The sequence below is a fragment of the Centruroides vittatus genome, unplaced genomic scaffold (genome assembly GCF_030686945.1).
Source record: "Centruroides vittatus isolate TY-2023 unplaced genomic scaffold, ASM3068694v2 scaffold_2520, whole genome shotgun sequence".
NCBI lineage: Eukaryota > Metazoa > Arthropoda > Arachnida > Scorpiones > Buthidae > Centruroides > Centruroides vittatus.
The window spans coordinates 1,019,600-1,035,929 of NW_027122689.1; the positions used below are offsets into that span (position 1 = coordinate 1,019,600).

At 30.1% G+C, this 16,330-nt stretch overlaps 1 protein-coding gene across 4 annotated transcripts in view; it reads left to right on the plus strand.

Annotated features, from left to right (window-relative positions):
• LOC136987589 (nucleoprotein TPR-like) overlaps window positions 1–16,330 on the plus strand; it is a 172,043-nt gene that overhangs the window by 16,145 nt on the left and 139,568 nt on the right. For all 4 annotated transcript variants that reach the window (XM_067285348.1, XM_067285347.1, XM_067285349.1 and 1 more), the window contains exons 7-9: window positions 2,619–2,792; window positions 11,778–12,000; window positions 13,510–13,688. In XM_067285348.1, coding sequence (XP_067141449.1) covers window positions 2,619–2,792; window positions 11,778–12,000; window positions 13,510–13,688 — 576 coding nt within the window. The remainder of the gene's footprint in view (window positions 1–2,618; window positions 2,793–11,777; window positions 12,001–13,509; window positions 13,689–16,330) is intronic.

Here is a 16,330-nt window from a genome sequence, read left to right on the forward strand (position 1 = left end):
TTAAAGTCTACTATATTAAGTTCAAATATTTTGTATTATTAAAAATTTTGAACATATACTGTTTAATTAAATATTGAAAATGTCTTTTATTATAGTAAATTTGTTTTGAGGAATTTTTCTGCATTTTATTTAATAATTAATTTTGGAAAGTTTTTTTTTTAAGAATACAGTCAGTTAATAGACATATTTAGCTGCTCACATCCAAGTCATTTTGTTCATAGATTATCCTTATCAGGCAGTTTTAGTTAAAAATAAACATTTTGTTTGCATTGCATGTTAATTTCATATATTTTTTATTTGTAATTAATTTTATATATGTTAAAAGAGAAATTATATTTGAAAGCAGGTTGAATGAACTATATTCAACCTCCTTCAAATATAGTTGGACAGTATCAAACACTGAAAAAAATGTAGTAGATGTAGTAGTCACTTGACAAACAGAAATTCATATTACATTGCATAGTGTTCATATTTTGAAACTGCCAGATACTATTAGTTTTAGAATGTAAGTTTCTTTTATATTATTTTGACTAGTTATATTTTATCAGGAAGCAATTGAAGACATGAGTTTAAGTGAATTGGTGATCATATATAAGAAAGATTTTTACATCATTTATTATACAGCTAATAAATAAGTAAAATATTCTTAAAAATAAAATTATATATTATTGTAGTTTATATTTTAATATGAGTGGTTTGTCTTACATTAAAGTTAAATGATAAAAGGTAACAAACAAATTTGGTATAGAGGTAAGCATTAGGCACCATCTCTTATCTAAATTAATAATTATAATTTTTAATAATTTAATAAATAATTTAGAACATTCTGGAAGAAAATAACTGACCTGGGGCGGGGCTTCAACCTGCAGCCTCTGCTTGCCATGTGGTGTGCTGCCAATTGCGCCACCCGGACCCCAAGCCAGTCATCGCTTCCAGACATACTTAAATTTCGATATAACCTTCCATGGTCACTAACTTGATGACTGGCTTAGGGTCCAGGTGGCGCAATTGGTAACAAACAAATTGTTTTGGAACACACACTGTTTTGAACTTTCTTTTTATGAATTACAGTGTAAGAAAAGTAGCATATTCACATACAAATTTGCTTTGGATAATGCAGAAGCTCAGATAACCAGAGTTCTACTACAAGTGTATTTAAGTTTAACATTTTGATTTGAAACTATTGACTTAAAACCAAAAATTATTTCATTAGTATTATTATATCAATATGTTATATTACATATTATGCTTGTGTGATCTCCTTTAAAAAATTATTTCAATAATGATGTAACAAATGAAAAAAATTACAGCATGGTAATTGTTTATTGAAAAAATATTAAAAATATATTAGTAGTTTATTGGGCTGCAGTTTGTAAAAAATTGTAGACATATTCCACCATCATACATCCACCTGTCTTTTCTTAATCTTGGGAACAGAGGTAGATAGATGAAAGATGAGACCAGATATGGAAACCTTAGGGGCAGTAAGCCCCAATTAACTATATAAGAACTGATGCAAACCAGAAGCCACATTATTTAAATTCAAAAATTTTCTCTTGAAAGGTGTTAGATCAGTGGTTCCCAACCGTGTTTCCGGAACATCTCGCGTGTTCCGTAAGCATCTCTCCAATCGTGTTCCGCAGATTATCAAAAAATTAAAATCATAAAATTTTCATAAACTTAAATATATATGTACAACTCGTACTTATGGAGTGTACTACTGTTTCGAATAAGATAAAGGCAACGATAAAAACTGAATGAAATATGTAAAAAACATCAGGCACAAGTTTCCCATTAAAGTTATTTAGGTATATTTTTTCCTGTCTTAGAATTGGCGTTAATAATATGAGTAGAGATTTTGAATTATAACTGCTCAATTCTAATAAAATAACTAATGACAAGCTTATGTATTTCATATTAACTTAAGTAAGTGTTCCGCTAAAGAAAATTGCTCACAAAAGTGTTTCGCATACTAGAAAAGGTTGGGAACCACTGTGTTAGATAGATGACCAGCGTGACTTTATTGTTAAAGGAAAAGTGTGATGTATGGGGGAAAAACATTACTAATTTGAAGGCAGAGAGCATATATTTTAAATGAAATTAATTAAAAATATGATTAAAATTTGTAGCCCAGCATTAGGACCATCTCACAATAAATAATTGACTAGTATTTATTGAAAAGATAAAGTAAATCATATTGTTTGAATATGTAATAATTGTTTATTATAGATATTGAGCAGACATTCCTACTGTTTTATTGGTTTTTATACAGGAAAAATATAAAGTTCTGCAGATTAAATTTTTAGTGAATAATATGTTTTATAAAACAGTTAAGTATATAAATACTTTAAATGTAATACTTTTAAGATTGAGTTTAGAATAAATATTTGCTAGATTAATGATTTTTTAGTAATAATGAAAATTAAAGAAATTGTTTACAGTTTTCATTAGAAGTGCACAGGTCTTGTCTTTCATAATACTAAAAAAAAAGCATTAGTTGAGACATGTGTATGAATTCAAAAACAGGAAGTATTTTAGTTTTATCTCTTTGTAAAGAATAATTTAAAATATGTAATTTTTATATTAGAGTAGTGATCTAATATAGTTTCATAAAATAGTTGCAGACAACACAGAAGCAACTGAAAGATATGAAAAAAGTAGTTGAAGAAAAAGACAAAAGATTAGAACAGTTAGCAAAGCAAATCAAAGAAGTCAAAGAATTGCAAATCCAGTCAGAAGAGCAGTTTCAATTGGAACTTCGTTCTCAAAATAAATTAGTAGAACTTTATAAAGTATTTAAAATTTTTATTTCTATATAAATATATTTAATTTTTGTAAATAATTGAAATTATTATTTTTTATATATTGTAATGTTTCTGCACAAATCGGTAACAAGAAAAATAACTATACAGAAATTCAAAGGAAATAATTTGAACAATTTAAATTTTACAAAATTTTGCTAGTTTATTAATGCACAGATGGCAATCCTTCTGGAAATATGAGATTTTTGGGAAATTTTATATTTGTATTGTTCAGTGTTTCTTATTCTTTTTGGATTTGTGACAGACTTAATCATACAAAGGAGGTTGCAGCACTTTATTATTAAATATTGCAAGACTGGTGAACAGCTTGTTGAAGGTACCATAATATTTAATTGTTGTTGATTGTCATTACTTTCAGTTAAATTATCAAAGTGGTGTTCTTGTTACTATTATTGTTAATCCTTGGTTAGTCATGCCAGCAGGAATCCCTATTTTTCTTTTCAGTATTTTATTATACATTGTACATTTATTTTTTCTCCTTCTAAGGTTGGTCTACTGTTTTAGTTAATGTTGAAATTGTAATAAAAACAAGCTTTTTCTGTATATTTTATTTTACTTATATGCCAGTTTCTTGCCACACACATTTTTAAGTTTTTTTTTTTATTTGTTTATTATTAAATGGCTGTTAGTGATCACTGTAATCAATCTGCCATTAAACATTAAAGTCTAATTATGAATTATTTATATTATATAACTTAGAATAAGATAGTTAAAATCATTTCAGCAGATTACCTGATTCCATAGGAGATAATAAGAATAGTACAATGCTAAAATAAATGAAGGATTCCAAGGGTTATTTGAGATTAAATGTTTTTAGGACCAAGCATTTCGTCATCAGCTCTTACAGACTTGGAACAAAAATATCAGAGGCATCTTCAAAAGCCTTTCAGCATTCAGAAGTTTCAATAATAGTTGCAGTAATATATTCTTCTGAAACTATAAAAGTTTTCAATACTAGCACCACAAATTTACTTTGTTGTTATTGCCCAAAAATGACTTTCTATCTCTAATTACTTGATAAAGGAAATTTCTGCTCTTTTTCTATAATTTAGAAAGAGATTAAAAACAAAAAATAAACAATGTTTTAACTGATTAGATATGATTTAGAATTATGGCAAATTAATTTTAAAGCAAATTGCTAATTAGAAGGAAGTTACAGAGAAATCAGTTTTGTCCTGTATAACAGCTCATTGAGCATTTATATAGTTTTCAAAATTTTTGTTGAAATCAAACATGGAACACAATTGCCGTCTGCATATAATATCTTTTCTATGATAATTGACTGGTACAGTACATACTTCTGAAACCAGTTATAGTTAATAATGCATAAAGTACATTGTTATTTTTTACAAATTTTAAAATGTTTTGCTTTAATTTTTAAATTTATCTCATGGCACACATTTTGAACCACTTTTCACCCTCGTTGAGAACCTCTAGTACAGAAAATTAAGGAATTTGAAGAAGTTTTAGATGATTATAGAATTCATAATGCATTTTATGGGAGAACCTTTTTAACACTTACTGTGCTAGAAACGTAATATTACGTTCTTCGTATTCCTTTGCAAAAAATGAAAAATGTAATATTATGTTTCTCGATATATCCTGTTATTTCTAGCTTCAAAATGTAACATTACGTTTTCAGCAATGAAAATATGTTTTATTTGTGTATTTTAGTGTGTCTGTTAATAAATAGTGGGCACCATTTATTTAGAAATTTGAAATATAAGCAATTTTGTCTGATTCGGAGTTTAGTCGCCATATTTTGCATTTAATATGCAGTTAATAAATGTTTTTGAGTAACATTTCTAGGATTATCGTCAGTGAGCAGAATTTATCAGCTACTGGTCTTATGCTTCTTTCTGGTTTGTGTGTCTTGGCAAATTCGAACACTCTAGAAACTGATGGGGAGGTGACTACTACAGTAGAGCATCGATTATCCGAATACCAATCAACCGAAACATCGGTTAACTGAAAGCGTTCCAGTCGGCAAATTCAAATTACTGCTAGTGCTGTGGTGCTGAGATATTTGGCTATGTCTTGGGTTACTCCAATATTATTTTTGTTGGTGTTCATGTTTTAGCTGGCAGCACTGGTGGGACCATGAGAGGGTACTTAAGGACATGCCAGTATTTGAACAAGGCTTTTTTCCCATCATGAGTGGTGAGCTTTGCTTGTTTTGTGTGGTGTTTTTCTGAGGACTGTGTGGGAATGTGTGTTGTGCTGAATTAGAACATTTTTGATACTAGATTAACACTTATCGTGCTGGTCCAGTTGACCTAGTTCCTTACCTGTGTGCTGACTGCTTTAAGCAATTTTACAGTATTTTATACTGAAAACAAAAAATGATTGACTAAAGCTAGGTAAAAAGTAAAAACAGTTTATGATATTGGAAACATTTACCTGTACAGTACTCAATTTTGATGTGTATGGGCTTTATTTTTATGTATTATTCTATAATGTTATTTGGACTTGTTTTAGAGATAAAGATGAAATTAAAAAAATTGAAAACTGCAATATAGCTTTAAAATTTGTATTTTTACTAACACCTCCAAAAACCTTTAACCGGTGAAAGTCTGCTCAAAGTCCCTCAGCAAACGTTTTCAGACACCTCACTGTGCCCTTTCTCAAGCTATCTTTTCTTCTTAAAACGATTTTCGAATTATCAAACACCTATTTCCGCGATGCATGTGCCAACCGAAAATTCAAACGTTCGAATAACTTCCGTAGAAACTCCAAACGAATAAAACTTCAACCGAAACACTTAAAAATGCTCCACCACTCCTTTAAAAAACAATCACGTGAGCTGATCTATGCCGATGTAATATGATGCCAATTTTAGAAATTTAAAAAAATTTCTCCACCATTCTTTTAAAAAACGATCACATGATGGAACTGCTCAGTTCCATGTCGATATAAAACGATCCCAAAAACTTGCTGTAGGGTGCCAAACCATTCATACCCAACTGTGTCCAAACCCCTCTTACTCATACGCCTTACGTTATCCTCATATTCTTTGCGTTTTCCTTCCTTTATTCCGTCCCCTCTTTCTGCAGTAGTACCTGCCATGCTAGCAATAAAGTTACTTCATCTTTGCATTGATTGGCTGGGATGACTGGAAAGCTTTACAAATTTCTATTTGTTCCAACCATCTAATGTGGTCTGCGCATTTTGTGGTGATTAGTAGTTTAGCAGCCTTGAAGTCTGGGATGATTTCCGGATCCGACGCATATATTGCTAGCGAGGTGTTAGCTCTGCCATGCTGAATGTCTTTCTGATGTTCTCTTTCCACTGCACGCTTTGTGGCTCCTATGTACAATAATTCTCTGCTGCATCTATGATCCATTACTGGGATTGCGTACACCCCTGGTAATTTGTCCCTGTTCGGTTTATCTTTATCGTTCCGCAGGAGTTGAGCATAGATGGACAATGTCAGTAAGCTATACATATCCCTTGCCTTTGTGCAATTTTTCTATACAAAGGTGCTAATAACGGGTTGTATGAAACGGGTACTATATTTTGCGACGCTTGCTCATTACTTCCATTGCCTGGCATATTGTGATGGGTGCCCGCTTCGTAATTCTTCGCCAGTCTCTGAACCATTCCGCTGTAACCATGCTTTGTCGCCACTTCCTATAGGTATTTAATTTCCTGCTGTAGTGCCTCCTGCGTGGTGCTGTGGGTGTGTGCTCTTTTTACTAGGGTCCTGAAGGCCGCCATCTTGTATGCGTACGGGTCACAGGAATCTGCTGGTATGTATGTCGGGACGCTGGAGATCTTTCTGTATACGGTGCACTCTGTTTCTTGTCAGCTCTACGTTAAGGTCCAGAAAGTGCACTGACATATTGCTATGTTGCTCCAGCTTGATAGTGAGGCCGTATCTGTTGTCATTGACCTGTTGTATGAATGAATCTACTTCCGGGTCTTTTTTCCATAGTATCATGACGTCATCCACATATCTTTTATAGCAAATGATGTTTTTGCTGTACTGTGGAATTATCTTCTCTTCTAACTGCCTTATTACCAATTCACAAATATCACCTGATACGGCACTACCCATGGGTATTCCTTTACCTTGAGTATATGTCATTCCTCCAAATTGAAACATCGATCCATAGTAAATCAAATGCGCTAATTCTAGTATCTGATCATGGAACTTCTCGTCGTCCACATGTTTCAGCAGAAAGTCTCTAAGCGCGCAAAAACATGGCGGCAATTCAATGGAAGGGTATAAGGAGCGGAAATCTAATATCGAGATGTGATCCGGACGTTCTATATGCCTCATTGTTTCAACCAATTCTGCCAAACTTGCAACCGCATATTGGTATCCCTGCAGGTGCGGCGATAGAATGTTATGCATCTAGCTTACTAGTGGGAGTAACCGCTTTGTCAACCACTGGTCTGAGTTTATTTCCTTGTTTATGGATCTTTTCAAAGGCAAAGAGCTTGGGTGTATTCAGGGTGTTCATTACTATATCCTTCATACCAAGCCTAGCTGATAGTTTGGATTTTGAGAATCGCTTTCTCTGTTTTGCAGTTTTTCTATCTTGTCTTTACTTTGCCTAATGCAGTTGGTGTAGTTGATGTATTCTAAAAGCCCCTTAACATATGTTTCTCTCTTTATCACTACAAACTCCTTGCTCTTATTCACTCTGACTATCGTGATATTGTTAGCCCTGCACCATTTCATCGTTCTGTTAAGATCCTCTCTGAATCTATATATCTCCATGGAATCTTTACCGTTCTTAATCTTGCATGTGGTCATCCATCTATAATACTCCTTTTGTATTTCCGTCATTCCTACCACCAGTCGCTCTAAGTCCAAGATGCACGTATTCACTGCTTCTTTCCTGTAAGGTGTGGGTGCATATTTTGGGCCATATTTTAGTACTCTTTGGACATATAACAGGAGGCTCAAATCATCCCACACTGTGTACTTACAAATATGTTGAATTTGATTTGCTGGCATTTGGTGACGCAGTATCTAATCCAACTTGTTGTTCTATCTCGCTTTAAGAGCGTAGCTGAGCCTTTCTTGTATAATGGCAATTTTTATATTATCTACTTTAAGTTTTTGCGGGTTGGCCTGGAACAATTCTTCTTCTTTCTGTATAAGTTGCGTTAATTTGGAATATATCTGCCTTCTGGTGGTCCATAACTCCCTGTTTAAGCACATCCATTTGATTCTGGATAATAAGGGTTGGTTTCCTTGCGATAATTTAATCCGGTAAATCGACATCGGGAAAACCTTTAATTCCCTGCTGCTCTTTAAAAAAGAGAATTTCTCCTCAGCCTTGGTGAGGTTGATGACTATCTTGCGATAGATTATTAGTCGGCATAACTCATATATAAATAATCACTGGGTTGAATCACTAACACCTCCAAAAACCTTTAACTGGTGAAAGTGATTCAACCTGGTGCTTTAGGTGATTATTTATATGTGAGTTATGCCGACTAATAATCTATTGCAAGATAGTCATCAGCCTCACCAATGCTAAGGAGAAATTCTCTTTTTTTAAAGAGCAGCAGGGAATTAAAGGTTTTCCCGATGTCGATTTATCGGATTAAATTACCGGAAGGAAACCAACCCTTATTATCCAGAATCAAATGGATGTGCTTAAACAGGGAGTTATGGACCACCAGAAGGCAGATATATTCCAAATTAACGCAACTTATACAGAAAGAAGAAGAATTGTTCCACGCCAACCTGCAACTTTTGTATTGATAATGTCTGAAAAGTATATAAATTGTGTAATATCATATAAAATATACAGGTTTAAAATAATAACAAAGTTACGTGGCATATTTGTATTTTTTCGATCTCAGTTAGGCCTAAATCATAATCACGACATTTTGTCAGATAAATCAATATAATCGGCACTATATTTGTTGATGTTTTATTAATGAATTCAAACAATTATTAGTATGTTAATGTGCCATATAATAGATAAAACCACTCGATATTTGCTTGCAAAATATGGCGACGAAACTCCAAATCAGACGATGATCATGATTGGACAAAATCACTGATATTTCAAATTTCTGAATAAATAGTGCCCATTATTTATTAACAGACACACTAAAATACACAAAGAAATCATATTTCCTTTGCTGAAAATGTATTGTTATGTTTTGAAGCTAGAAATTACAGGATATATCGAGAAACGTACTATTACGTTTTTCGCATTTTGTGAAGGAAAGCGTAAAATGTAATATTACGTTTCTAGCATGGTAAGTGTTAACTTTCGAAATATAATTTTTTTGTTTTTATATTTTTCAATATATATATATTTTGTTTATACAAAACAAAGAAATAATTTTTAAAGATACAATAGCCATGATTATTATTTTTTAAAAATTTACGTTAGGCTTAACATTGACTAAAATTCAACGCAAATAGACACGCAATGGAGAAAAATTTCAATGTGGGATAAGTTAATATATTTTTTCATACATGATCAGTTAACCCCAGTCCCAAATTGTTTTGGATAATCGATGCTCTACTGTATCTTCTTCATTCTGAGCTCTTTTGCAAGGGTTGTATTAGAAAAGCATTTGAATCTTGCCTGTAACTACTTCAGAGCACATCGATGGGCAATCTTGCATTGTTTCTCTTTTATGTACATTAATAAAAGGTCGTTATATGTAGATCTTTTCATTATTACCATGTCCTTCAATTTGTCGGCTCTTGTAAGTACTATATTATTAAAATTCATCCAGTTTTTACTTTCTTTTATATTTTTCCATATTGTGCTATGCCTGTTCTTGTACATTGCCCTTTATTTTAAATGCCGTTTTCTATCTGAATACCTTTTTCTCAATTTTGCAAATTTATAAATTTTCAACTGTATATGTTGTTTTACCTTACTCATTGCTTGTTCAGCTAGCTGTTGTGCTTTTTCTCTTGAAACATCATATTTTTCACTAAACTCATTCAAAGTTTGAGTATTTTTGGATAAATATCTGCTGATAAAGATGCCTCTTGACCTTTGGTTTAGGTTTGCTAGGGCATATTAAAATTGTTTCTTTTAATTTATTCTCTTCATAATTTTGTTAAGTTATTTCTTGAGTAACTGAGTTACACAGAATCATAGCATATAACTCTCTTTTAGAGTCATTACTTATTTTTATACGTTTATTTAGTGACTGATCCTTATAATCATGATTTACTTCATCTGTGCAATGTCTCCTTCAGATGCAGAAAACTCAATGGATATTGTTTTTATTTCTTCATCATAAGTTTATGTCTATTTTTACAAACAACTAGAATTTTGTTATGAAATATTTTATTGAAGCTTCAATCCAACAGACTGCAGAAGTTGAAATCGAAAACCTTAAATCAGGATTAAACTTTTTCACTGCATTCATTAAATCCATGTTTCCTTCTGTGACCAGGTCCATAAGCAGCAGCTAATAATTTTTGAACTTCATTACAATTTTCAAAGGATTGGTAATCAACTTTTGAGCAGCAGAAATGTTTTTGCTAATTGTGCTATTGTTTGGTCAAATTTTTTGTTACCGATTTTGTTAAGAGACGTTCAATTTTATTAAAATTTTAATCCTTGCGAATATAATCTAGTTTAAATAACTTTTATATTTTTATTACAAAATTGTTATAGAACAGCACAAGTTTTATTTTTTGTGATCTCGAAATAGTATTTTTTCTATGAATTTGGCAGAAAAATAATTCTGAAATATTTCTGTGGATGGAGAATGATTACATAAATGAAATCAAGAAAACATATATCAATGCCTTTTTGTTTCTATTTTAGTTAATAATTAAACATTTGATTTAAATACAACTAGCAACAGACTTATTATATATTAATCTATGTTTATTCAACAATTATAAACTTCACAAGTAAAATTTCAGTATGCATTTTAATAAGAAAAAGCAATGTTGTCCTCCTCAGCTGTTTTCATTACAATCCTTGTAACTGACACACAACACTATTAAAAAACTACAATTGTTTTACAATCTGTCTTTTTTACAATATTGTATAAGACATGATCTACAACCCTAAGATTAGCATAGATATAAACAATATTTTACATACCATTTTTCACAAATTACATTTCTTACTTGATAGACAAAATTTCATTGGTGTATCTTTTTTTACAACTGTCTCCCTCTAGTAAGTATATAGATTTTAATGACGTGACAGACACCCATGCACTATCTACTATTTGTTCCATTATTCCTTTACTTACCTTTAATCATTTTTCACTACAACCTAGCAATGCAGACTATCTACACACTACTGCTTTCAAATTCCCTTTCAAAGGGGGATGTGGGAGTAGTAGAGTGTAAAATAATGGAGAAGAGTAGTAAAATTCATTCTTATTATTGGATTTTTATGGGCTTTTGAAAAAATTAGAGAGATGATTGACTGTGTAAAAATTTTTATGACAAAAATATTTTTTTGATCATTTATTATAAGAAGTATTTTTATATTGGTTGTAAACAAATTATAAATATTTCTGTATTAAATAGGAAAATTACTACTTGGTATGTCTAACTTGATTGATTTTTATCCACAAAAACATTTTTTATACTGATAGAAAAAAAAATCTGTTTTTTTTTTTTTATGCTATTCAACATACATATGAATTATCAGAATTAAAGAAGGATGCTTGTATTATACTCCTTGTAAGCGAAATTATTAGAATAATTATGAAAGAGACTATCTCTTTATTCATTTTATTCTTATCCCGATTTCTTATTTGAATATAATTTTTTAAAGATTTAGTTTTTTTCTTAGATATTTGAATCATTTAATTTTTATTTTTTTACTTCAAATAATCCTAAAAGATAAGTTACATAAATCAACATTTAATTTGTTCAAATTTTTGTTAAGTGATTAAAGGAAAATGTTCAGTAAATCACTGTATTTATACTACTATAATCAATTAAAAAAGTTAATAAAAATTTTAAATTAAAATTACTGATTTTATTAGAAATCTTCTTCAGAGGGACAAGAACGCATTGATGAATTGATGCGAGCAGTTGAAGAAATGCATAAATTTCTTCAAGAAACTAATGAATTAAATACACAATTAGAAGAAAAATTAAATGACACTAATAATCAATGGAACAAACAACTTGAAGAGAAAGAAAAAGAATTAACAAATTTAAAAAAAGAATTAAAAGATGCTAATGATCTTCTGTCTAAAAATAAAGGTAAACATTTTTCAACTATAGATGATAATTGTGATACATTAAAATAAATTATTTGCGGTTTATCAAGGACGAAACATTTTAGTTTTTCATATTTAATAAGCATAGTCATTTGGGATTTGTTTTCAAGTTTTTCTTAATATACGTCATTTTAAATATAACTTTACTTTCTTAATTAAAACAATAAGTAAATTTAGTTTTCTTATTGTTTTATATATTATATATACAGGGTGATTCAAAAGTCACAGAAATTTTTAAAAAATTAATAACTTGCAAACTATTTACAGTGAGATTATGTGGTTTTCACAGAAATGCTTAGAAAGAAACAGGATTTTTTTATGTGTAATAAAAATTTTAGTACCAAAATAGTTATATTTCTTGCCATAGGATAGCACTTAATAAAATTACATAATTTGTGAAGTTATTACTAGAGCTTACACTAAGAACATTTTTAGCTTTTTATTCTTACTTTAACAAGTTTACAAATGATTTCTGTTTTTTACAGTGCCATCTGTGGCAAGAAATGTAACTATTTTGGTACTAAAATTTTTATTATACATAAAAAAAATCCCATTTCTTTCTAAGCATTTCTGTGAAAACCACATCATCTTACTGTAAATAGTTTGTATGTGAGTTATTAATTTTTTAAAATTTCTGTGACTTTTGAATCACCCTGTGTATGTATATATATATATATATATATATATATATATAAAATTATAAAATTTTATAAATTGTAATTGTGACTTCCTAAATGAGTTTGAGCCATATAGAGTTTTTTCCTTTCCTTTTTTTTAAATCATACTTATAGTAAATTTTATAAATAAAATTTTTATTGTATTCAAATTTATCATAATTTATGATTCACATTTTGCATCATAAATTGCTAGTAAATATTGGTTACATGTTGGCATTGACCATAAATTTTAGTATTTTATCACTGTTTTATTTTATAAATTAAAATGAAATTTTAAAAAAGTAAAATTTATATAAAAACTGAAGTTTAGTTATAAAAAATTGCTTTGTTAGTTAGAAAACTTGTATTAAGCTTTATTTATAATTTATATGCTTCATTAGTAAATTTGATTGTTATTGTCATAAAGATGTCAAAATTTAGACATTTTAATATAAAAATTACATCATATCATAATAGTTATATCTGAGTTGTATTATGAAATTTATAATAAATGCATAATGTGATTTTTGAAATATATAAGTACATTATAAACAGTAATAATTTAGATCAGATTGTATAAATATATTTTAAAAAATACTATAAATAAAGATATTTTCTAAACTAAATTATTTCTTAATTTATAGAATGTTTATATATTGTTTACTTATCTTTTATAACAATTATTTTTTAATGTTTTTTTTTATTTGTATATAGTTAGAAGTGGTATCTTGTGCATTTTATATTGTGATTAATGTATTTTTAATATATGTGTCCTTTGTGACAAAAAGTTTTAACAATGATTTATGTATTATTATTGTACATTATTAAATGCTCAGGTTTATCAGAGGAGGGCATACAGAAGTTGTTTCCTGCTGCAGCAGCTACTAGCAAAGTGCTTCATTCGGGAATGACATTAACTCAGATATATTCTGAATATATTAAATCACAAGAAGAACTTCAACAAGAGAAAATTGAAAATCAAAGACTAACTAAGCAGTTGCAGCAAATAATTGCAGTAAGTAAATAATAATTGAAATACTGTAAATCATTTGATTAAACATGAAAATTAATTTTATCAGAAGAACACTCACCAATTCCAATTTTCAAAACACCACAGTCCACTGCTTTATTCAGAGAATTATGATATCCTTCATACACTGATATTCATACACCAAGTGCTTTCAGAGCTGTGCTTCATTATCAGAGTTTATAATAAACATAAACATAAAATTAAACCAAAATGCCAGAGATAAAACAGTCTTTTCTCTCCATATCCATTTTGCTTAAATTAAAAATGAAAGGAATATGGAGAGAAGATACTTACCTTTCTGGTTCTTTGGTTTTATTTATTTTTATGTTTGTTATAAACCATGAAAATGGAGCACAATTCTGAAAGCACTTAGTGGATGAAGATCTCCCAGAATTCTCTGAATAGTGGTGGACACTGGTGTTTTTGATAATTATATCTGATTTTAGGATATCTTTTAAATTGTGTGTATTATTTGGTTGTTTGTTTCCTATGATATGTCATTTTTAGGATAGAAAAAAAAGAACTTTATATTTCAGAAAATATAACAGTATATTAATGAAAATAACATCAATTTGTTTCCGAAGTCTTATTCTAACATACTTCTAGTGCAAATTTAACAACAATTCCAAACCTAAATTCCAGTGAGAAGAACAAAAACATTTATTGAAGAACAAATGTTTTCAACCTTTACAAAGGTCATCTTCAGGTTCTACTGGTAGAATGCAAATCAAACAATAACAGAATCTAAATAATGTTTGTTGTGTACAAACATTGCATGCACAGGAACGTAGTAATAAGCTATAAAATGAAAATGATTACAAAAGAAAAAACAACACATATGGCAAAGACATTATGAATAGACAAAATCTAACATAAATGGAAACAAGTTGCCAATGAATTTCAGTTCAAAGGAATCAAATTACTGAATGATCCTGACACATGGTGTGGTTATAAATTGTCACAGCCACTTTAAACATACATCCCAATATAATGATGATGCAATTAAAGTTAAATGAATTTTGTCGCCTGACTTGGACCCTAACAGACATGGCAATGCAGCAAACTGTGAAAAAAAAAATTTTTCTTTGGTTTCTTCTGGCTTTGTATCTTTATTTTCTGAATATGCCTCATATATTATATCATAAAATATCAAAATATATTTGTCTAAATCATTTTGGCTTATGCCCTCATCAGTTGACATCTTATAGGTTATATTTATATTATATATTTCTTACATTAACATTTGAGGACCTTTTACATTTATTACTTTGATATATTAGCATTAAAGAAAATTCACACTTTCCAGCTATGGCAACCAATAATACATGCAATAATATGAGAGTTATACTGCAGTTATAGTGGGAACTAAAGTTTCCATGACCCTATGGGTGGTTGTTGCTAGTAGTCTGGCTATGAAAATTGTTTGGGTTTTTAATAAAGTTCATCGAAGCCTTGTAGATGGTGTGGTTGATTAGTAGGTTGTTCCGGTTGACATGGCCACAAGTGTCCTTTCATGTCTGTGGTTATTGGTTGTAGGCCTGAAGCAGGTTGTAAAATGATCTGGAAATAAGAATCACAAGACTCAAAATACTAGTATAAACTGTAATTTACTAATATGTCGAAAACAATTCTCACTATTTTTCATTTTATGTGCAAAATAGTGAGAATTGTGCAATAAATGATCTTGCCAAAACGAACTTTAATTTGAAATTCAAAAGATGAAATAGAGAAAACGTAGTGTAAACAAGAAATTAAACACAAAAATAAATGAAATAAAATAAATATCTCTAAGTAATATAAATAAATAATAATAATAAACAAAATTGTTGAACTTAAACGTAACCTACTTAAACGTACAAAATATCACATTTTCTTTGGTATCAAGATAATAAAAAAATAAACAATAGCATTATTGAATTGATGTCGCGGGCCGCAACTGATTGTCTCACGGACCAGTCATGGCCCGTGGGCCGTATCTTTCAGTCTCTCAGTCTTTCAGTGTCTCTGGAATCCCACTCTACCTGCCATGTCTTGATTGATTCTTTCCTGAGCTGGTTGTTGATCCAAGAGGATGGATAATAGTACAGGAATAGTTTTTGGTCCTATTGGGATCTTTTTTTGCTAAGAAGTCTGCTCTGTCATTGCAGATATTGTTGGAATGTCCTTTAACTCAGAAGAAATGAATACAGAGGATATTCTAATTGACAATTATTGATAATAGGGAATTTTAGGTACATTTTCCTCAATTGGTGGAGTGTAACCCAGCTGTCCAAAATTATATTTATTATCCTGCTTGTTAGGGCCTGACAGGTGGAATGAACAAATTTCAGGGCTAGTGACTTGGTCTAATGAACAAATTTCAGGGCTAGTGACTTGGTCTAATGAACAAATTTCAGGGCTAGTGACTTAGTCTAATTGTTGGTACAGTGGCTGTGGTGTTTAAAAGTGCTTTGATTAAATAATATTTTTTAGTGTTGCAATAAATAGTATATTCGGCCAGGAGCGTGGCCGAATAGCAGAATATTCAGCCAAACTATTCGGTTTTTTCAATTTTCATACATGTGTTAATTAACACATGTATGAAAATTGGTGTGCAAACTGCATTATGGCAAGGACCCTGCTCTCTA